The sequence below is a fragment of the Delphinapterus leucas genome, chromosome 20 (assembly GCF_059928025.1).
Source record: "Delphinapterus leucas isolate spDelLeu-1000000601 "Yukka" chromosome 20, BTC_Dleu_Yukka2, whole genome shotgun sequence".
Taxonomy (NCBI): Eukaryota; Metazoa; Chordata; class Mammalia; order Artiodactyla; family Monodontidae; genus Delphinapterus; species Delphinapterus leucas.
Window position 1 is genome coordinate 2,837,501 of NC_143148.1, and position 23,260 is coordinate 2,860,760.

At 50.2% G+C, this 23,260-nt stretch overlaps 2 protein-coding genes across 3 annotated transcripts in view; one reads left to right on the forward strand and one right to left on the reverse strand.

Annotated features, from left to right (window-relative positions):
* Positions 1-8,767, forward strand: part of ZNF71 (zinc finger protein 71) — a 20,383-nt gene extending 11,616 nt beyond the window's left edge. For both annotated transcript variants that reach the window (XM_089901981.1, XM_022584943.2), the window contains one exon: positions 6,640-8,767. In XM_089901981.1, coding sequence (XP_089758107.1) covers positions 6,640-8,075 — 1,436 coding nt within the window. In that variant the 3' untranslated portion in view covers positions 8,076-8,767. The remainder of the gene's footprint in view (positions 1-6,639) is intronic.
* A 4,742-nt stretch (positions 8,768-13,509) lies between these two features.
* Positions 13,510-22,620, reverse strand: LOC111180568 (uncharacterized). The gene is given in 9 exon segments (XM_089903474.1): positions 13,510-14,142; positions 14,144-14,997; positions 15,000-15,348; positions 15,396-15,400; positions 15,562-15,850; positions 16,153-16,242; positions 16,773-16,831; positions 19,464-19,566; positions 22,609-22,620. Coding segments are annotated over 9 exon segments (2,256 nt in total). The 3' UTR covers positions 13,510-13,647.
* Between the last annotated feature and the right edge of the window lie 640 nt (positions 22,621-23,260).

Sequence of the window (23,260 nt, forward strand, 5' to 3'; positions counted from 1 at the left end):
AAGTTTAAATCACTCAAAGCTAAAAATAAAGTTGACAGATGATGAAATGGGGAATAATATTTACCACATGGATAACAAAGGATTATAATTATGTAAAGAGCTCCTAGGAATAAATAAGAAAAAGACTGAATGATGGCCAGACTTATAGCTGGAAGTTCATAAGTGTGGAAATACATGGAATCACGCTTTATAAAAGATTTTTAAATCTTACTAATAGTCAAAGAAATACAAACTGAGTCAAGGAAATACAGTTTTTGCTCATGAGGTACACAGAAATGAAAAAGAATAATAGCCTGCATTATGAAGGTATCGGGAAAGGGACTCTGTCCTTTTAGGAGTATAATGTTGGGACAACTCTTTTGGAGGACAGTTTGGCATTATCAGCCAAATTTTGAACAATTCCATTTTTAGGGATCTACCCTTTAGAAATCTTTCTATATGTGTACAAAGTTTTCCTTAGGAAGAAAAATAGAAATGACCTAAATGCCCACATGTACAAGACTGACTAACATATCAAGGTGTAGCCATATGATGGAAACCATGCTTTTCAAAGATGAGCACTCTTTGTAGGCACATGTCCCTTGATGTGTTGTTGAAACACTAACTTTCAGAGCTAGAGTATGGTCCCATTTCTTCAACAGCTTTTGTGGAAGTATAATTGACCTATAATTAACTGCACATATTTAAAGAATAATTCAGTGTATTTCAACATCTGTACACATCCAGGAAACCATCACCATGATCCAGATAATGAACATATCCATTACCCCGAAGAGTTTCTCATGCCCCTGGGTAATATCTCCCTTCCCTCCCCGTACCCACCCTCCATCCCCAGGCAACCACTGGTCTGCCTTATGTCACTGTGGTTTAATTTGCATATTCTAGAATTTTATATACATGGAATCATACAGCATGTAGTCTCTTTTTGGTCTGACTTCTTTCACTTGGCATGATGATTTTGAGGTTCACCCATGTTGTTGTATGTATCAATAGTTCACATCTTTTTATTGCTGAATACCATTCTGCCTATGGATAGACCACAATTTGTTTATCCATTCACTTGTTGATGAACATTTGGGTTGTTTCCAATTCTGGACTATTACAAATAAAGCTGCTGTGAACGTGCGTGTACAAGTTTTTCTGTAGGCATATGCTTTCCTTTCTCTTGAGTAAACACCGGTGAGTAGAATGGTTGGCTCAGATATGAGGTGTATATCTAACTTTTAAAGAAACTCCAAACTTTTTACCAAAGCAGTTGTAACATTTGACATTTCCACCAGCAGTGAGTGGGAGTTTCAGCTGCTCCAAGTGCTTGCCAAATCTCAGTATGCTCCATCTTTTTCATTTCAGCCTTTCTCGTTGGTGTGTAGTCTTATCATATCGTAGTTTTCATTTGATATTGAGAATCTTGCCATGTGCTTATTTGCCACATGTATATTCTCTTCAGTGAAATATCTGTTCAAGTCTTTTGCCTGTTTTATTTAGTTGGGTTGTTCGTTTCCTTATTATTGAGTTTTGAGAGTTCTTTATATGTTTATTATTATTATTATTATTGACATAAGTCCTTTATCGGGTAGATGCTTTGCAAATATTTTGTCCCATTCTGTGGGTAGACTTTTCTCTTTTTTGATGGCATCATTTGAAACACAAACATTTTTAATTTTGATGTGTTCAATTTATTTATTTTGTTGTTGTTGCTTGTGCTTTTGGTATCGTATCTCAGAAACCATTGACCAACCAAGGCCATGAAAATTTACTCCTGTGTTTTCTTCTAAGAGTTTAACAGTTGTAGCTCTTCATGTACATCTTTGGTTCACGTTGAGTTAATTTTTGTGAATGATGTTAAAAAGGGGTCTAATGTCACTCCTTTGAATGTGGCTATCCAGGTTCCCCAGCATCATTTGTTTGAAGAGAAGTTTTTAATTGGAAGTCCAATTGATAAATTATTTTCCTTAGGGATCATGCTTTTGGTGTCAGATTTTAGAAATCTTTGCCTATCTCAAAGCCACAAAGGTTTTCTTCTGTATGTTGTATAGTTTTAGGTTTCATATTTTGTTCTATGATCCCCTTAGAGTTAATTTTTCTAATGATGCAAAATGTTAATTCAAGTTCACTTTTTTTTGTCAAATAGATGTCCTGTTGTTCCGCCATGTGTTGAAAAGACTGAATATTTCCACTGAAAAATTTCCACTGAATTTTCTCCACTGAATTGCCTTTGCACTTTTGTCAAAAATCAGCTGTTCATGTATGTGTGGGTCTAATTCTGGACTCTGTTCTGTTTCATCCATCTATTTGTCTGTCTTGACACCAATACCACATCATTTGACCTGCTTTCATTTTTGCCTTTGTGGCTTGTGTTCAGTCTAGGACGACTTAATCTCCACAAGACCCTTCTGAGTGTTCTGCCCAACGCCCCATGAATTATATGGTGCGAGTTACATGGCTGGTGTGAGGAGGCACTGTTCCCAGCCCTGCGTCGGCTCTGGGTACTGTTTTCAATTCCTTTCGGGTGGTTTTCTCCAGCCTTGGGTAGTTTCTGTGTATGAGTGTTCTGATCAGTAACCCAAGTCCTGGAGGGAGGACCTTGCCTGTCTCCAGAGCCCACTCTCCACACTTTCCTGTCCAGTACTCTGTTCTGTGAACTCCACCTGCCTCCGTCTCTCAATTCCATCTCCTCAACTCAGGGAGTCTGCGGGGCTTCACCTCAGTTTCCCCTCCTGTGCTGTGGCCTGCGAACTTTCCTGCGAGTAAGTTGGGTGGTCGTAGGGCCTGCCACTGTTGAGTCCTATGTCTCAGGAATCACTGCACTTTGTTGACTCATGTCCAGTGTCTTGAAAACCTTTGCTTTATATATTTTGTCCTCTCTTCCTCCCATTGCTTTAGGCTGTAGGCTGGAGGGAAATCTTATCTTTGTTACTCTATCTTGGCCACGTTTCAGAAAAACAACAACAACAGTGTGTGTTCATATGTGTGTGTGCATACAGGGTGTGTTGTGCATATTTTTTTAAAGTATGCACTGGGAGAAAATTCTAAAAATATACATCAAACTGTTAGATGGTGAGATTGCAGGAGACTTCCATTTTATGTTATTTTTTGAGGTTTGATGTTTTAATAACAAGTGTGAATTACTTTGTGATCAGAAGCAATTGTGGAAATACATAATATGGGAAAAGAAACTATAAAGGACAAGAAATCTAGTACCATGAAAAAAAATCCACATTTAGACCAAAAGGAATGAATAACATTTTGGATGTTTGTAGCTTGTTGCCGAAATGGCCTCTGCAGACGTTGTCCTGTTAACATTTCCCTTGACCGTGGGCAAGAAGGCCCATGTCCACACACTGTCACCAGCCACACATCATCAAATGCTTTGCTCCTTGCTGATCTGATTGGTGAAAAGCCATATGGCAGGGTCCTTTTAATTTGGCTGATGTTGAGCTGTGTTTGCATACCTTTTCACGAGTAAGAGCTGATGTTTGCTTTTTTGCAAATCATCTCTCCTGAAGGGTGTTTGTGTTTTTTTTTTTTAATTGAAGTAGAGTTGATTTACAATAGTGTGTTAGTTTCAGGTGTACAGCAAAGTGATTCAGTTATATACACGTATGTATTTTTGGATTATTTCCTATTATAGGTTATTACAAGGTATTGAATGTAGCTCCCTGTGCTATATAATATATCCTTGTTGCTTATCTAGCTTATGTATAGTAGTGTGTATCTGTTAATCCTGATCTCCTAATTTATCCCTCCCCCCCTTTCCCCTTTGGTAACCATATGTTTGTTTTCTGTGTCTGTCTGTTTTATACAGATTCATTCGTATTATTTTTTAGATTCCATATATAAGTGATTTCATATAATATTTGTCTTTCTCTGTCTTACTTCACTAAATATAATATTCTCTAGGTCCATCCATGTTGCCACATCTCCTGAAGGGTTTTAATCCCTGAAAGGGAGGCCGCCTCCTTTTAACTGCCCCTTAACTCTGGGATTTTGCTGTCATGCTCCCTCCAGCTCTCATATTTATTCCAGAAGACTTCCAACTGTATTCACAACCGAGACTCTGCTGCCTCCCATCTCTGCAGGCTCAGGCCAGTGTATGTCCCCAGCACGTCTCAGACCCCATGCACCCCAAACCAAATCCACCATCAGCCTTCCTTTCCTCCTCCTACTGAGAAGTCACCCCCACCCATGCCACGGGGCCTTCATGCCCCATGCCTCCATCTGCCCTAACATCTGGGCGTCACGCTACACCCCAGGGTCACTAAGCCAGGATCACTCTCAAGTATTTCTCAAATCCTTTGCTCTGGCATGGGAAAGCATAAGAACACAGCAAAACAGTGACTGACCAGGGCCCGTGGCTCTGTGGTCATAGGCTTCAATCTCAGCTCTGCCTCTAGTATGCTGTGTGACCTTGAGTAAGTGACTTAATTCTCAGAGCTTGTTTCCTTGTCTGTAAAATGGGTATAATCTCAAACATAACTACATGGTCGTGGGGACCACACGGAATGATCTGTGCCAATTGCTCAGCCCCGTACTGGGCACATTGCAAGTGTGCAGTGCATGTTTACCTGCTACCTTCTGTGTGCCAGATCCTGTAACTAACCAGGCACAGGCCAGGGTCTTGCCCTCCTGGAGCTCACTTTCCACTGCGGGGCAGGGGCTGGTAGTAAACAGATCAAGGGACAAAGACAAGTTGCCACAGGCTATAACGAACGATCACTAGGAAGCAGGCAAGAGGATAGCAAGAGAGATCTTCCTTTGCACCGTAGGATGGAGGAAAAATGCTAACTGAGGCCTGAGGATGAGCACGCAAGGAGTATCAAGGAGCCAGCAGGTGCAAAGGCCCAAGGCAGGAAGAGCTCAGCACAGACAAAGGGGTAAAAAGGGAACTGCAGGGCAAGTGTGCCTGAAGAAAAGGAAGGTGCGTCAGTCCGGCGTGGTCGGCAGGATCCAGGCTGGCTCTGTCTGCCCAAGGGCCCAGGAGGGAAGGTCTTGGCCCTGATTCTCAGTGTGCTGGGGAGATGCTGGAGGGCTTGGCCTGCCTGAGAAGATCCCTACCACTGAGTGGACGGCGCCTTGTAGAGGGCAGAGGGTGTAGGCAGGAAACCTGCGGTGCCTGACTCGATGGTTGGCTGTGTTGGTGGAGAGATTTGGTCTGGCTCAAGCTGCTTTGCCCATCCAGTGGCACTTAACAGCCTGGATGATGGGAGGGAAGGGGCGAATCAAAAATGACTGCTAAAAAAAAAAAAAAAAAATGACTGCTAAATCTTTATTTTTAAAACACTTTTTAAAATGATGGTAAAATACATATAACACAAAATTTACCATTTTAGCCCTTTTTTACGTGTACAGTTCAGTGGTATTGAGTACATTCAAATTGTTGTGCAACCATCACCACCATCCATCTCCAGAGGCCTTTTCATCTTCCCCAACCTGGTCCCCAGTAAACACTGCCCGTTCCCTCCTCCCCCAGCCCCTGGGACCCACCGTCCACTTTCTGTCTCTATAAATTTGACTCCTCTGGGGACCTCATATGAGTGTCCTTCTGTGTCTGACTATGTTGCTACATCTCTTTGATGAGCCTTTCTTTCTTTTTTTTATCATTTGGGGTGGGGGTGAGGGTTCCAAAATCACAAGTTTCCTGTTAAACGGGTTTGCCATACCCAAGAGGGACACAGGAGGCTTCTGAATAGTCCTCAGCAGAACTCAGCAGGTCTGGGTGGGGGGCATACATTTGGGAGGCATCACTATATAGAAGATACTATATAGAAGTCCAGACTCCCTTGGCGGGGCCATGCAGGCATGACATGACTTAGGGGAGGGGGGGGTCTCAAACTCAAGTGTTGGTGGGGCCAGGTGGGGGTTAAATGAGGGGTCGGGAACAGCTGCTGCTCCACTCCTTTTTATCGCCTCATAGGAATAAAGGCTTTGTGTGGTCATATCGTCACACTTTTCGTGACATTTTTGTATAAGATCTCACAACTTTTAAATGTTGGGAATGAAGCCATTAGGTCCATGATACAGAGTCCGGACCTCAGACAGGAAACAGAAATGAACAGGATACACGTGGGAGGGGATTGGAGACTTCGCTTGGTGACCAGGAAGGGATGGATGTGCAAAGAGGAGAGGTCTGGAGCCAGCCCCACGGGGATACCTGCGCTCCACGACTGGGCAGTGGAGGAGGGGAGTGAGGCCTACGGGGCTGGGGAGGGCGGGATGGAGCTGGGCCGGGGCCCGGAAAGACGGGGTAACCTGCACGCGCCGTAAACGTCAGCTGTATTTGTATCATTTCTAATACAAAATCGATGCTCTGAGAAGCATGACTGGTTGGGGATATTCAGGAGGGACCCTGGAGGGGAGGAATCCATTGCAGAAACTCCTCACTCAGGTTTGCGAGAGCCTTTCTGACCCGCCCCCTCTCAGCCCAACTTGTGTGTCTCCTCCGAGCTCCGAAAGGGACATTTCTAGTTCTCCGCTCACCTCCTAGGTTGGTTCTGCCTTCTGAAACCACGTGTGTCGTCAGCGCATTGCTTTGCTCTTAGCTTCTCCATCCGTGCCCTGTCGTTTACCCACCCCCGCTTGGGAAATTACTTCCACCCAGCATTAACTGCGTACATTTCTTCTCTCCTCCTCCCCCGCCAGACTTGGAAATGAGACCTGAAATGAAAGAACCGGACCTGAAGGAAGAGATTTCGGAAGACAAACCATCCGGGGCCTGGGGTTCAGCCGTGGACGGAGCGCGGACGCAGGGTGACAGGGTGGAGTCGCGGCGGGGAAGCGCTAGGACCTGCCCGGGGCGGCTGGAAATCTCCCGAGAGTCGGACCCCGAATGTCGTGAATTGCTGGCGTTCGTTAACCAGAGCCCCACCCCGGCGCCACCCAGGTCGGGGGGTCCGAGGGAAGCAGGGATCCACCCGTTTGCCATGCGGGGCAAGAACCTCGCAGGTAACTCGGACCTTGGTAAACCCTCTAGACCGGACGCGGAGAAGAAATCCTACGACTGCAGCGAGTGTGGCAAGGCTTTTGGCCGCAGCTCGTCGCTGGTGAAACACCAGCGCATCCACACCGGGGAGAAGCCCTTCCAGTGCGACGTGTGTGGGAAGCACTTTCTGGAACGGTCGTCGCTGACCATCCACCAGCGGGTCCACACGGGCGAGAAGCCGTACGCGTGCGGGGACTGCGGCCGCGCCTTCAGCCAGAGCATGAACCTCATCGTGCACCAGCGCACGCACACCGGCGAGAAGCCGTACGCGTGCGGCGTGTGCGGGAAAGCTTTCCGGAAGACCTCCTCCCTCGCCCAGCACGAGCGGGTCCACACGGGCGAGAAGCCGTATGCGTGCGGAGAGTGCGGCAAGGCCTTCCGCCAGAACATGCACCTGATCGTGCACCAGCGCACGCACACGGGCGAGAAGCCGTACGTGTGCGGCGAGTGCGGGCGCGCCTTCAGCCAGAACATGCACCTGACGGAGCACCAGCGCACGCACACGGGCGAGAAGCCGTACGCGTGCGGGGACTGCGGCCGCGCCTTCAACAAGAGCTCGTCGCTGACGCTGCACCGGCGCAACCACACGGGCGAGAAGCCGTACGCGTGCGGCGAGTGCGGCAAGGCCTTCAGCCAGAGCGCCTACCTGATCCAGCACCAGAGGCTGCACATCGGGGTGAAGCCTTTCGAGTGCGGCCAGTGCGGCAAGGCCTTTAGCAAGAACTCCGCTCTGACCCAGCACCAGCGCATCCACACCGGCGAGAAGCCGTACGCGTGCTACATCTGCAAGAAGCACTTCACGGGCCGCTCGTCCCTGGTGGTACACCAGATGGGCCACACTGGCGAGAAGCCCTACGCGTGCGGCGAGTGCGGGAAGGCCTTCAGCCAGAGCGCCTACCTCATCGAGCACCAGCGCATCCACACGGGCGAGAAGCCGTACCGGTGCGCGCAGTGCGGCAAGGCCTTCATCAAGAACTCCTCGCTCACGGTTCACCAGAGGATCCACACCGGGGAGAAGCCCTACAGGTGCGGCGAGTGCGGGAAAACCTTCAGCCGGAACACCAACCTCACGCGGCACCTGAGGATCCACACCTAGGGAGCTTGGGGCGCCCCAGTCTACACCAGGTGGGCGGCGTCCTTAGCACGGGCCGTCGGCTCTCTGGGAGTTCTCAAGTGGGGGCCGAGGGTGGCGCAGCCCCGCGGCTCTTAGGAATTGTGGGGGTCTTGGTTCCCACGCGCTCCTTCCCGGCCGGGCGTCCACACCACCGAGCCGGAAGGCAAGTTCCTCCGTGCCCAGTGTACTTGGGAACGTTGCAAGGTTGGCTGTGGCTGGTAACTCACGGGAGTTCCAGGAACGGAGCGCGTCAGGGTTCCAGACCAAGCGCTCAGTACATTTTAAGCGCTGAGATGGAGCCTCCGGTCGGTCTCCGTTCCGATAGTAAAGTTGGGGAGAGGCGTGAAGGACTTGATAAGAGCGTGGGGACGTTTTTCCCCTTGTCACACACACCCTCGGTCTAGTCCAGACGTAGGTTGTCTGTGAGTTTCCTCTATGGGGAAGAGCTAGAGGGGGACCCTTCGTCGTCCTTCCACATCCCAGCCCCCCTGCAGTCTCCCTAAACCGTACTGGAAGCCTCCTCCCCCCAGGCTAATAAGCGGTAGAAGTTGGCAAGTTCGTGAGAGGAAAAAAATTCTTTTTCAGAGTTAGCAATAACAGTAACCGGTTTGGCTGCCAAAGTTTCTCATAGTGGTCTGTTAAATTTTTTTTTTAATAAAACTTTCATGAAGGGAGACCAGTGTCATCTTAAACAGTCATCAGGTGAGAAAGATACAGGTAACAGGTGTGCTGTCAAAGTCGGTTTCAGTGCTTGTGGGAGAGGGCAGGGGAGCGAGTAACAACAGGCTTGATATTCAGGTTAAAATACTTAACCGGATTCAATAAGTTGCACATCTGAGTCTCTTTACATAGTTATTTTTTGCAGTTAAACTTGGAGTCTCCTAAGGCTGACCTGAAGCTTTGTGTACACATAGAGTTCCCCCAGTCTCCCCTCTCTGGGACCTTTTCCACCACCTTTTTATTTTAATGTTTTGTGCTACTGGTCGCAAATGTCCTGGCGTGTCTGAATGTCCCACACTTCCTGACGCCGGGGTGCACAAAGAATAATTCATTTTAAGCAACCACTTATATCAGTAAGCACACTTCGTGTTGTAGGTAGGAAAAACAGCCATGTAGAAACATGGACAGTTTTTGAATGTCAGGGTGCAGGCATCAGGGTGCAGGCATCAGGGTGGGCTTGATCCAGATGCACGGCGCGTCAGAACCACAGCTCTGCCTCCCCGTGGTCTGCTGGCTCTCCCTTCACGCACTGGCCTCGTCCTCAGGCTGGCTTCCCTTGTGGTTTCATGGTGGTTTCCAGCAGCTCCTCTTGACACACTTCCTCAGTCTCGTGCAGATGGAGACAGACCTCTTCCAGTCATTGGCAAAAAAGCCCTACGCTTCATTCCGCTGGACTCACCAGGGCTGATTGTTCTGACCAGAGAAGTGCCATGTGCTGATTGGCTTAGATATGGGTCTTGCCCTCATCCTTGAAATAGTAGCTGTGGAAGGGGAATGAATGGGAGTGACTGCCCAGATCGGCCTGAAACCACTGTCCACCCTTGACGTGGGCATGGGGTCCATTCTGCCCAGGTCACAGTCGGGGAGAAGTGGGATGACACGGAGAAGCCGGCCCCAGCGTCATCGGATGGCCTCTCTTGCTTTTGTTGTGACAGTGAGGTCCTGCTGCACGTGACATTTTCTTTGGGGAGCCTTCTCATTGCCTCGGTCACCACGAGAGCCTCCGGTCCTGGCTGTCCTCTGTGCTCTCTTGACCACGGGATGGGGGCAGGGCCCAGAGAGACTGAGAGGCTCCGGGTTACATCTGTTTGCACCAGCTTTCATCGCCATGCCCCCATTCCCGTTGGCAAGAACAGATGTCATGTGATCAGGTTTCCTGCTTGGGGGGCGGGGCAGGGGTGGCCGGGTGAGTGACTGTGACGCACAGGGCAAGTGTGAGCCTTGGATGGATCGAAGGTGAGCCCCAGCTGTGAGCGAGTGAGTTCCTTCTAACCCTCTGTGCTTCGGTTCCCTCTGCTTTAAAAAGGGGGTTGTGGGCATCTCCGAAGTCGATTGATAGGATAGTCAGGGGCAGGCTAAGCTGCAGGTCCTGGCAACACAGAGCCTTAGACAACAGAGCCCCCAGCCTCTCTGCCTCTCTCCTGCTCCCTCGCTTCTCTCTCAGTCTCAGACCAAAAATTCCACCCAGTCGCACTTCTTGTGGTCACTTAGGACCTACATCCCATCCACCCCTGAGGACACAGGGCTGGTCAGAGCTGGCTGCCAGCCGCCATGAGTGTTCCAGCGGCAGGTCAGGGGAGGCAGCCTGGAGGAGGTAAGTCTGACCCACACCTTAGCACCGGACCGGAAGTGGCCCAGTGTCTCCCACTGTCTCCCACTGTGTACCACGCCTTTGACAGCTGCCTCCCCTCAGGCCTACATGGAGGCTGGGAGGTGTCGTCCAGGGGTGTTTCCAGGACGAAGTGGAGACAACCATCCCTCAGGCTGCACCCTGAGGACCTGTCCAGGCAGATCGTGCAGTCAGGCAGGAGCATGAGACATGGTCTTTCAATAAAACGAGCACATGGAGCTTGGCAACCTTCTAGGCCTCCCAGTAGGAGCTAAGAGTCAGGGTCTCTGACGGTTTGGCCTAGCAGCCATGTCGCCACCCTCCTCCTGTGCTTCCCTCCCATCACCTCCTATCATGAGACGGGACACTCAGCCTCTCCCTGCTAGACCTTTCCACACCTGGCCCAGTCCTCTCATCAAATGGGAAAGGACGGGGAGGAGGGGTGTGGGAGCACCCTCTTATCTCAGCGCCACCCGGTCCCTGGTAGGTCAGGACGGGATGCAGGTAACTGAGACGTTGGATAGAGACAAGCCCTGGAGAGTTATCAGAGGCCCGTGGTCACCGTCCAGTATTATTCACTGAGGGCCTGGACACAGATCCAGAAGCTGGTGATGGCCAGGAATCTCCTGGAAGTTTTGGAATTTCAGGAGAGGTGCAAACCATCCTCTCTCAAATCACAGGTTTATGACCCCCCGACATACTGGATGGGATTCTTGTGAACATAAAGTGCTTTGAGTCAAGCAGGCTTATTGTCTAATGTATGCCTCATCCACAACCTTAATAATATCTTATTATTTTACTATTGATAATAGTGCTCTATTGTTATCATTAATTAATAGTAAATAATAAATACAGTGCTCTATTATCAACAGTCAAATAAAATATTAATAAGTACTGTCTAGAATGCTATTATTATCCTGGCTTTTCAGCTGAGGAAACTGAGGCTCAGAGTACTAATGCTTTGCTCAAGATCTTGGAGCTGAAAGCTTTTATGTGCAATGTTTCCGTTTCCTAAACAGCACCAAATTCCCATATTTAAGAAATGCTACTTGGGCCAGGCCCAAGCAGGCCACACCAACGACATCTGGGGCAAGAAACAGATTGGACCCCTGGTCTGCAGCCCCTGCAGAGTGGAGGAGTGATCAAGTGGGCTCTGGGGTCAGGGGATCCTGGGCTCAACCACTGGTACTGCCACTTACCCAGTGGTCAGCCTGAGCTTGCTCGGTGCCTCCTTGTCTGTTCAATGGAGGTGATGCCTGACCTCCCACACAGGGTGGAGGTGATGGTGAGGTCACAGAGCTGGGTCAGCATGGACGAAATGCAGCAACAAACCCCAAAGACCTGGGGCCTAATTCCTTGCAGCCGATCGTAGGAGGATCTCCACAGGGTGACTCGGGGGTCCACACTCCCTCTACTACCTTCAGCTCACCGCTTCTGGAAACACTCTGGGGTTGGCATCCAGGGGGCGGATGGGGGAAGGGCAGGTGGCAAAGGCCCAGCCTTTTCTGGACACATCCCTCTCCTCACCTTCCACAGGGAGGAGTGGTCCATGCCCCTTCCTGGATGCAAGTGGGAAATGCGGTTTCTGGCAGGACAGCTGCGTCCCAGGACTAACTCTGCACCAGGAAGGAAGGAAAGTGAGGAGTGTGGGGGGTTGCTGTCTCCCCCTGCCACCCAAAATGCAAGGTGGGTGCTCATGCTTTCCAGTAACATGTAGACAGCAGCTACAGTTGCAAAAGGCTAAGTTTCTAGCCATTTAAGGATGTTATAGATTGCATGTGTTCTGCCTATATTCATATATTGAAATCCTAACACCCAGTAACTTCAAAATGTGACTGCATTTGGAGATAGGGCCTTTAAAGGGATAATTAGGGTTCTGTGAGGTCATATGAGTGGGCCCTAATCCAATGACTGGCGTCCTAAGAAGAGAGAGAGAGATGCCAGGCTGCACACGGGCAGAGGGACAGCCACGTGAAGAGGCCACAAGAGGGCCGCCATCTGCAAGCCAAGGAGAGAGGCCTTAGGAGAAATCAACCCTGCTCACACCCAGATCCCAGACGGTGAGAAAATAGATTTCTGCCATTCAAGCCCACTGCACTGTCTGTGGTCTTTTGCCATGGCAGCCGGAGCAAACGAATACAGTGAGTGAGCTACAACAAGCTCCCACTGGACAAACCTTTCTGGCAGAGACGCCAGATCCTGCAGTGGATAAGCAGCCATTTAACAGAGAATCACGTTTATTCCTGGTAAAGTGCCAGGTACGCAGGTGATGTTCAGCACCAAGGACAGCAGCTGGTCTGAGCCACAGTAAGGGCTTCCCTGGCGGCTCAGTGGTTAAGAATCCACATGCCAATGCAGGGGACACAGGTTCGAGCCCTGGTCCGGGAAGATCCCACATGCCGCAGAGCAACTAAGCCCATGCGCCACAACTACTGAGCCTGCACTCTAGAGCCCGCGAACCACAACCACTGAGCCCACGTGCCACAACTGCTGAAGCCTGCACGCCTAGAGCCCGTGCTTCGCAACAAGAAAAGCCACCACAATGAGAAGTCCGTGCACCACAACGAAGAGTAGCCACCCCTCGCTGCAACTAGAGAGAGCCCACGTGCAGCAACAAAGACCCAATGCAGCCAAAAATAAATAAATAAATAAATATTTAAAAAGGCCTAGAGGGAAATGAAAGAACGGAGCCGGCCAGTCTCCTCCACTTAGTCCCAGGAGCCCACCCGAGGGAACCACCAAGAGGGACCATGAGACCAAACGGGTTTTGCCAGCCTGTGCTGAGGAAAGGTGTGGAATTCCACAAATAACTGTTGGTTGATGGCAGGGGTTGGCCAACCTTTTCTGCAAAAGGCCAGAGACTATGTATTCTTTGCAAGCCACAAAAGCTCTCTCTGTGTCATATTCTTTTCGCTTTATTTTACAACCCTTCACTTTATTTTACAGTGTGAAAGCCATTCTTACCTTGGGGGCCATGTGAAAGCAGGTCTGGACCCCGGGCTGCGGTTTGCCAACCCCTGCCTGATCTAATCTCTCCCCTGGTAACGGGGATAATTTTTGGAGTCTGGTGCAACATGAAAATATGGGGCCTTCTGTCCAGAGGTTATTAAGCATTTCAAAATGGTGACTGCAGAGCGTGAGACCGAGCGTGGGCCAGGCCCTGTGTGGTTGCACAGGTCGCACACTGCTGAAGTACGGCAGCTGTCGCCTGTCCTGAGGGAATTCTCAGGAATGTGTCACAAGCCCCAAGGGCATCTCTTGACGTCCCTGAGTTAATTCTAAAGTGATGACGGGAGGAGGCTGAAACTTGGCCGCCATCTCAGGCCTGACCTGTGACAGGTTATCTGGGAGAGTGGGCAGAAGGCTGGGCTCCCTGGCGGGCACCCCCGCAGCAGCGTGTGTCTTCTGGTGGCAGGTGAGGTTCCCGATGCGCCTGAAGGCCTTGCCACACACCTTGCACTCATAGGGCCACTCCCCGGTGGGGATCCTCCGGTGCGCCGTCAGCGTGGGCTGGTGCCGGAAGTCTTTCCCACACTGCCCGCACTGGTAGGGCTTCTCCCCTGTGTGGATTCGGCCGTGCTGGACCAGGGTGGACTTCCGCACGAAGGCCTTGCTGCACACGCCACACTGGAAGGGCCTCTCGTCACTGTGGATGGCCTGATGCTAGAGCAGGAAGGACACCTTCCGGAAGCTTCTCCCGCATTCGCCGCAGCGGTAAGGGCTTCTCGCCCGTGTGGATCTGCAGGTGAATGGAGAGGTGCGCCTTCTGGCTGAAGGTCTTGCCACACTCCGTGCACTCAAAGGGTCTCTCTCCGGTATGGGTCCGCCAGTGCACGGTGAGGTAGCCCTTCTGGCTGTAGGATCTCCCGCAGGCTTTGCAGTGGAAAGGCTTCTCGCCCGTGTGGTTGCGCCGGTACACCACGAGCTGCGCCTTCTGGCTGAAGGCCTTGCCGCACTCGTAGCACTTGAACGGCCGCTCGCCCGTGTGCGTGCGGTGGTTGTTGACCCGCTCGGATTTCTTGCACAAGGCCTTCCCGCACACCCTGCACGGGTGGGGCCTGTCGCCTCTGGCGGCCCACTGGTGCCCGAGGAGGGAGGAGCGCTTGGTGAAGCGCTTACCGCACAGGTCACACACGAAGGGCTTCTCCCTGGTGTGGATGCGCTGATGGTCCACCAGGTTGGTGATGAGGGTGAAGGCCTTGCCGCACTCACAGGACTTGTAGGGCCACTCGCCGGTGTGTGTGCGCCGGTGCCCAAGCAGCTGCTTGTTCTGCACGAAGGCGCAGCCGCACTCGGCACACCGGTAGGGCCGCTCGCCCATGTGGATGCGCCGGTGCGCTGTGAGGTTGGCAAGCTGGCAGAAGGCCTTGCCGCCCTCGGCGCACGTGAACGGCTTCTCGCCGGTGTGGACGCGCCGGTGCACCGTGAGCGTGGCTTTCCTGAGGGAGCGTCTCCCACACTCGCCCCACGCAAAGGGTTTGTCCAGGGCGTGCACGCGCTGGTGCTGCGCCAGCTCGGTGCAGTGTGCAGAGGCCTCCCCGCACTCCTGGCACACAGGGCTTCTCAGTGACAGCAGGGGCTCTCCCAGTTGGGATTCCGCGGGCCGCACTTGTGGGGTCCCCTCCCTCCTGGAATTCCTGGCTGGGGGTCTCCTGGCTGATGCTCTGAAGGGGCCCTTCCTGAAGCTGTCCCGGCCTCTCCTGATGCACAGCCCCAGGGGCAGCCACCTCCCAGATCTTCCAGGTCCAGCTCAGGGGATACTCCTGCAGGGACAGCTTCCACTGGGCTATTCCTCTCCAGTCTCCATTTCTGAAAGAAACGGAAAACACGAATGTCAGCCATGTCACCTACTCCCAGAGCTGGAAGGGGTGAGGGCTGGGGGCTGGGAAAGCAAAGAGAAGCCTCCTCAAGTACTTGCCAAGGGCTCTAGAATGAGGTCTAGTGTGTGTGTGCAATGGACAGAATATATGTGCCCCTCCTGCAAATTCATATGTGGAAATCCTAATCCCCAGGTGATGGCATTAGGTGGTTGGGAGGTGATTAGGTCATAAAGGCAGAGTACTCACAAATGGGATTAGTGAGATCTCTCTCACCCCTTCCTCCTTGTGAGGACACAGCAAGAAGGGGCCACCTATGAACTAGGAATAGGGCCCTCCCCAGAACCCCCCGTTTTACCCAGGGAGCTCAAGTTCTGGAAGTTCTCAAGCATCACATCCTTGTACAGGCCCCTCTGAGCCGGCTCCAGCTGCTGCCACTCCTCCTGTGTGAAGTTCACGGCCACATCTTTGAATGTCACCAACTCCTGTGACAGCAAAGATGTCTGGTTCAACCAGGCCGGCAGGGCTGGAGGAGCCAGGGAGGTGGGGCAAGGCCCTGGCCTCAGTGGGTCCTCCCAGGGAATATCCCCCTCCCCCAGCACAGAATGGCACTGGCACACAGTAGGTGCTCAAGAAATGTCAGCTGTCATTAGGATGACATCATTATTACAGGGCTGGGACTCGATTTGGTTTGGGGCTTCAGGGCTGTGTGGCGGTCCCCAAGGCCATCCCAAAGTTTGATGATTCTCTATGAGGACTTGTGGGACTGGGCATAAAGTTGTATTCGTGGCCACCCTGCCCCAGGTGACAGGGCACAGGCCCCGGAGGGGGGCTCCAGCAGGGCCTCATTTGACTCTGGCGGCCCAACCTGAGCCACCCACGAGGAGGAGGGCAAGGAGCTGACACTACTCACCAGGGCCTTGTCAGCCAGCAGCTGGGCAGCCATCCCTCCACTGCCCACAGTGACCAGGGGATGGGTGGTGGGGTCTGGGGGCTGATGGAACTGTGGTGGAGGGAGAGAAAGAGAGGGGGGACAGTGAGAGACCAGGCCTAGCCCTGCCCCCTGGATTCACACACACACACACACACACACACACACACAGCTCTTCTCATCCAGAGAAACACACAGAGACACAGCACACCCCCCCCATGGGCTCACGCTACCCAGACACCGCCACAGTGTGGTGGCTGGGGAAGTAGGGAGTGGGGATGTCTCTCCCAGGTGGGTTCAGACCCAGGGCCACTCTGCCTAGACACCCCCATCAGGACCTGGACCTGAGATCCACCCTTAGGGCCAAGCGGCTGAGCCCCCACCACTGCCCCAGGCCCCAGCTTACACTTGGGGTCCGGCTCTGCTACCAGATGAAAAAGCCCCCAGGAACAAAGGCCCAGGGACAGAGAAATCAGTCCCAGCTGCAGAGTGTTCATCACGCCCTTGACTGCTCCGTACTGCATCAGCTTCCTCTGGCCACCATCCCTGACCCAGCTCGTGGGGCTCTGGAGAGAACCAGGGCCTCTCACCTAGGCGCTGACCCAGGCCTTGACTGCCACTTTCCTTTGACACCTGTTGCCTGGGCTGGTGAACTGTGAGGCTGCAGGAGCCAGATACCTGGGTTTCAGTTCTGGCTCTGCCACTTACCTGCTGTGTAGCTTTGGGCAGGTTACTCAACCTCTCTGTGCCTCAGTTTCCTCATCTAGAAAATGGGCATAAGGTCCCCATTTCATGGGGTCATTATGACATTTCAACAAGTTAGTGTAAGTAACTCGTTATGAACAGTGCTTGCCATGTGGTAAGGGATATATGTTTTATTGTTGTTGTTATTTTATTATCGCCATCTATATATTCAACATTCTTCCTACTAAACTGGGCTTCCCTTTATTATGTTTTATTCCAGTACCCTACAAAGGATTTGGCTCACAACTAGCCACCCCCCACCCCCTCCTTTTTTATTATGCTCAAATACGCATAAAATTTAACATTTTACCCATTTTAAAGTGTACAATTCAGTGGCATTTAGCACATTCATAATGTTGTGTAACCATTACCGCTATCTAGTTCCAAAACATTTTCATCACCTCCAAAGGGAAACCTTGCACCCATGAAGCAGTCCCTCCCCATTCCCTCCTCACCGCAGGTCCTGGCAACCACCAATCTGCTTTCTGTTTCCATGGATTTGCCTGTTCTGGACATTTCATACACAAGGAATCCTACACTACGTGGCCCTTTGTGTCTGGCTTGTTTCACTGAGCTGGGTGTATTTGAGGTCCACCCATGTAGTAGCATGTATCAGGGCCTCATTCCTTTTCATGGCTGAAAAATGTTCCATTGTGTGAACATACCACATTTTGTTATCCATTCTCTGCTAATGGACATCAGGGTTGTTTTCACATTTTGGCTGTTGTAATGCTGCCATGAGTATGCATGGTCAGGTGCAAACATACCTTGAAGATATTGTGGGTTAGGTTCCCAACCACCACAATAAGGCAAATATCGCAATAAGGAGAGTCACACAAATTTTTTGGTTTCCCAGGGCATATAAAGTTATGTCTATATTATACTGTAATCTGTTAAGTGTGCAGTAGCATGATGTCTAAAAAAAATGTACGTATCTTAATTTAAAAATCCTTTATTGCTAAATAATGCTGACCATCATCTGAGCCTCAGTGAGTGGTAGTTTTTTTGCAATAGTAGCACCAAAGATCACTGATCACAGATCACCGTAACAAATAATTTTTAAAAGTTTGAAGTATTTCCAGAATTGCCAAAATGTGACACAGAGACAAGAAGTCAGCAAATGCTGTTGGAAAAATGGCACCAATAGACTTGATCAATGCAGGGTTGCCACAAGCCTTCAATTTGTAAAAAAACGCAGTATCTGCGAAACACAATAAAATGATATATCTACATTTGAGTACATAAGGTGCACACACATTCTAAATACCGTATCTATGCATATGAGATGTAACCACACACTAAATACCATATGTACATGCATATAAGATATATAGAAACTGATATACATGACATGTGTATAAGATATATGCACAAAATATCACATATACATGTATATGTGGTTCAACCACACACTAAATGCCACATATATATGTATATAAAATATATGTGATCTTATATCTGTGTGCTATGGTACTAAATACCATTTATACCTGTATAAATGTGTAATGTGTAATCATGCACACTAAATACATAGGCACGTGTGTAAGATATATGTAAACTGATTATATATATACTACAGTTCTGAATACCATATACATTGGCATATAAACTATTTACACAGAACAAATACCATATATACATATATATAAGGTAAACTCTAAATACCATATTCCCTGTAAATAAGGTGTATATATAAAGATATACTAAATGCTGTACATACATGTATATAATAAGGTCTATTAGTACATGCTCACATGAAATACCATAATTACATTAATACACATAACTACGCCAAATACCGTATATATGTATATACATGTACTCTAGTAAAAACCGTATTTCATTTACTCCAAGAGACCATAGGTTGAAAGAAAACATGATTTTATCTCACTAAGGAAAAAAAAGAATCTGCCAAATAAACCACAATATACCGTCAGTGGTAAGACACATCCTAATTTCGGAGATATTACACTATGAAAAAAAACGGATCTTTGAATTAAGGAGTAAAGTTGAATCACTATATGTTCGGACTGAAACGACCCAGGAACACAAGCTCTAACATTCTCTGGCTGCACCCCACTGCATGGCCTGGCATACGCCCCACCCTGGAGAGCACTGTTCTGACAGAGACCAGACTCTGGATCCAGACTGCCTGGCTTCCAGTCTCGGCTCTGCCACATCCTAGTTGTGTGTTCCTGGGCAGGTCACTTAACCTCTGTTTCCTCCTGTGTAAGGTGAGGGACATAATACCCCTACTTTATAGGGTTGTGAGAATTAAGTGAGTCAATACAGATAAAGACCCCTAGAATGGTGCCGGACACGGAGCTTCCTAAGTGTGGTTATTAAGTCGCACTTAATAACCCCCTGGTGGTGATGGTGCGAGGGGGTGGGGTGGGGAGTCTTTTCGGTGCCTCAGTTATGGGGAAGTCACAGTGCGTACCGGATCAGGCTACTGCAAGGGTTTAACGAGCTGAAAGGGCGTCTCTCTCACTGCATCAGCATCAGCATCACCGGGAAAGCTTAGGAGGCCACGGCCCCGGGGGACATACCCAGGGAATCTGGGTCGGTCTTCCCGGGAGAGGGGCCCCGAGAATCTGCATCTCTGACGACCTCCGGGCGGGCGACGCTGGCACTGCTGGAGCGGGGCACCCTCTGCGGGGCGCGGAGTGAGTATTCAGCTAAGCACTCAGCTTAACTGACTAAGCACTGAGCACTCAGCTCAACGCCCGGCACTGAGGAAATCAACGTTCCGTGACTGCCAGCGGCGGCGGGGCCGTTACTATTACCTAAACAGTAGCGAGAACGGAGCAGATCCGGCGGATGGAGCCCCGCGGAGCACCTCAGCTACAGGTGGGGTCCTCGCACCCACTGTCCAGGCGGGGAAACTGAGGCACGCAGGGGCGGGGCAGGGATTCAGAGCCCCCTCCGGGGTCCCTCCCGCGATCCAGGGTGCATGGTCCTCCCCGTCGACGAAAACCCGGCGGGACCGCTGTGGGGTTCTGACCGCAATGTGGCCAGCGAGAGCGCGGTCTGCGCCTGCGCGGCTCGGCTGCTCCCGCCCCGCCCCCGCGCCGCGTGAGGCCACACCCACCCCGCGTTCCCAGACTCCTCCGCGCGCCGATTGGAGTGGGCGGGGACTGAGAGGTGGGAGAAGAAGAGGGATTAGTGGGGAGCGGGGAGATGGAGAGGGGCTTGGAGAGAGTGGGAGGGGAGGGGGAAAAGGAAGGAAGGAGGAGGAGTTAGGGGAGGGGTGGAGGGTGGCGGGGGAGATGGAGAGGGGCGGGGAGGAGAGTGGTACTCCTACTGGGAGAAGGGGAGGAGGATCAGGAGGGAGAAATGGGGAGGAGGGAAGACCAAAAGAGGGGCAGGAGGGGAGGGGCTTGAGAGGAGAGGGAGGGGAGGGGGGAAAGGAAGGAGAGGGAAGAAAAGAAGGAAGGGAGGGGGTTGGGAAGGAGAGCGGGGAGGGGAGGAAGATGCAGGAATGAAGAAGGGAAGAAAGGTATTGCTTCAACAATACTGAAAAAAACAACAAGAATTGATTAGGACTGGTTGGGAGACAGGTCTGCCCGGTTCAAATCCCAGCTCTGTGTCTTTGGACCCGTGTCCTAATGTTCTGAGCCTCCGTTTCCTCGTCTGTAAAGAGGTTGCAGTCACGAAACCTGCACTATGGATGGGATTGTTGTGTGGATGACGTGAGTTAATTAGCATAAAGTCCTTTCAAAAGGAACTGGGGCCCGCAAAACAGCGCTGTCCTACCCAACTTTATGCACAGATGCGGAAGTTCTGTGTCCGCGATGTTCAGTATGGTGGCCACTGACCACGTGTGGCTCTTGAGCACTTGGCATGTGGCCATGGAACTGAATTCTTAGTTGTACATAATTTGATAAATTAAAGTTTTCATAGTTGCTATGGCTACTGGCTACTGCGTTGGACGTTGCAGTTCTAAAGCCTTAGCTGTTTTCGTGACATATACTAAGCTCGTGTTTTGTAACAGTTTGATGGGGCCTCTTAAAATACCCACAGCAACCACAATAGCAACAGCACTTTGGGGGTCTTTTTTAAGTGCCAGGGATTGTCCTAAGGACTTGACGTGGATTAACCATTTGAATCTTCTCATAGTCATGAGACGTTGCCTCTCACTGGGTATAACAAGTCTTACTACTGTTATCATTTGAGTGTGTACTCTGCTCTCCCTGAAACTCTTGATACACATATCATGTCATTTAACTGCAGGAGGAGAGGCTTAGGTATAATATATTTGGGAAAGGCCACAGGACAGGGTCAGCAAGATGGGAGTAGAACGTGGTTGCGTTTTGTCTTTATTTGGATCTGCGCTAGAAGGTCCTGAAGCTTGCAGAGATGGAGGAGGCGGAGCAGAATCTGCCTGCCCTGAAGCTGCGACCACCGTCCCAGGGCATGTGTGTGGTCCTAGGACTGGGGCCCTCACGCTACCTCTTCCCATAAGCTTTAAAAAAAATTTTTTTTTTATTGCTCCTCTTTTCCCCCCATTTCCTTTTTCCATTAAAAATTTTCTCTGGGAATCCCCTGGCGGTCCAGTGGTTAGGATTCTGCGCTTCCACTGCCAGGGTCCTGGGTTCTATTCCTGGTCAGGGAACTAAGACCAGGAACTAAGATCCCACAAGCCAGGTGGTGCAGCCAAAAAACAAGCATACAAGTATATAAATAAATAAATGTATTCTCATTTTCGATATTAAAAATGGCCATGATTTTTTGCAGCTTCTGCTCTCAGGAGCTGGACTCTGTTTTCCCATTCCCTGAACATGTGCCGTCTTTGTGGGTTGCTTTGACCAATACGATATGGCAGAAGTGATGCTGTAGGATTTTGGAGGTTAGACCTTCTGATTCTGACACCAGTTCCAATGTGTGTGTGTTTTTCCCAAAACCACCAAGCAGTTCTCTGACACCAGCTGGCAGTCGGAGACATTATCTACCTGGAGATAGCATCAGTTAGCGATACCAATACACCTTCCCAGAATGATTTCCCTACTGGCACTCCCCCTGCCAATGTATAAGAATGTCTGTCTTAATTACTGCCTGGCCCATTTATGTGGGGTGGCTGGGCTGTGCATTCCCTAGTTTTTGGATCTTAACTACATGAAAGAAAGCCAAGGTTAGGGGTGAGCTGGTAGCGACTGCTCACTGTCCCGCAAAACGTGTCTCTACTTCTATTGTGCCAGAACCCCTAAGTTTTAGCTGCATTTCCCAGTCTCGCTTGTAGCTGGATGTGGCCAGGTAACTAGGTTCTGACCAACGAGGTGCAAATGACAGCATCAGGTTATAGCTTCCGGGGTGGACTGCTGCATTCAGATTCTGGCTTTGTTGTTCCCCTGTTAAGGAATGTTGGGAAAGTGACTTAATTTCTCTGCACCTCAGTTGCCTCATCTGTACAATGGGGATAAGGATAGTATCTACCTTATAGTGTTGTAATGAAGAGCAAATGAAGTAATACAGTGAAGCAATTAGAACAGTTCTTGGCACAGAAGTGTTCTATTATGTGTCATAATTATCATTATAATAATCTCATTATCACTTCCTAAGGTTGATGTGAGGTTCAAGTGCAACCATGCTCCATGCCTATTATCAGAACAAATTTCCCTGGGGTTTATTGGTCTCCCACGACCAGGGAGAAATATTAGGAGGGAATTAAATCCATCCATCTCCCCACCCACTCACCTCCACCGGCATCATCACCCTAGGAGGCTCCATAGATTTTCCATTTCCTTCATCATAGATACTCATTTACCCAACCAATATTCTCCAATGCATGAAAATTCATAGAGGGAATTTTCCTTTTGCCGAAGTTTCTTTAAAGAGCTGCCTACAGGGAATGTGGGTGTTTATTTATGTGACCACCTGCTTTACAGAGAGAGGCAGGTGTGAAGTTGCCGTTTTTCACTGCTGAATTCAATGTATCACAGGGAGGTTGGTGTGAGCAGAAGTGTGTGGAAAGGGGGAGGAGAGAATTAGGTCAAGGAGCCTGAGGTTTTTTCCTTTCTTTCATCCTTAGTGGTGGAGGAGAGGCGGTTTTAAGTATGTGAATATGGAGTACCTCTGCATCTTCTGATAATCAGGCATCTCAAGAGACAAGAGGCTTCAGGGTGAGTGGAGAGTCACTCATTCAGCGAGTATCTGAGCAGCTCCTCTGTGCCAGGCACTGTTCTAGGGGCTGGGAATCCAGCAGTGAGCAAACCAAAGCCCTTTGTCATATGGAGCCACGAGCACTAAATTCTGAGCGTGATCAGAGGTAATTAGGTGGAGGGTGAAGGGGAAGCCTACTTCAGCTTGGGCAGTCGGGGAGGCCTCTCTGAGGAGGGGATATCTGAGC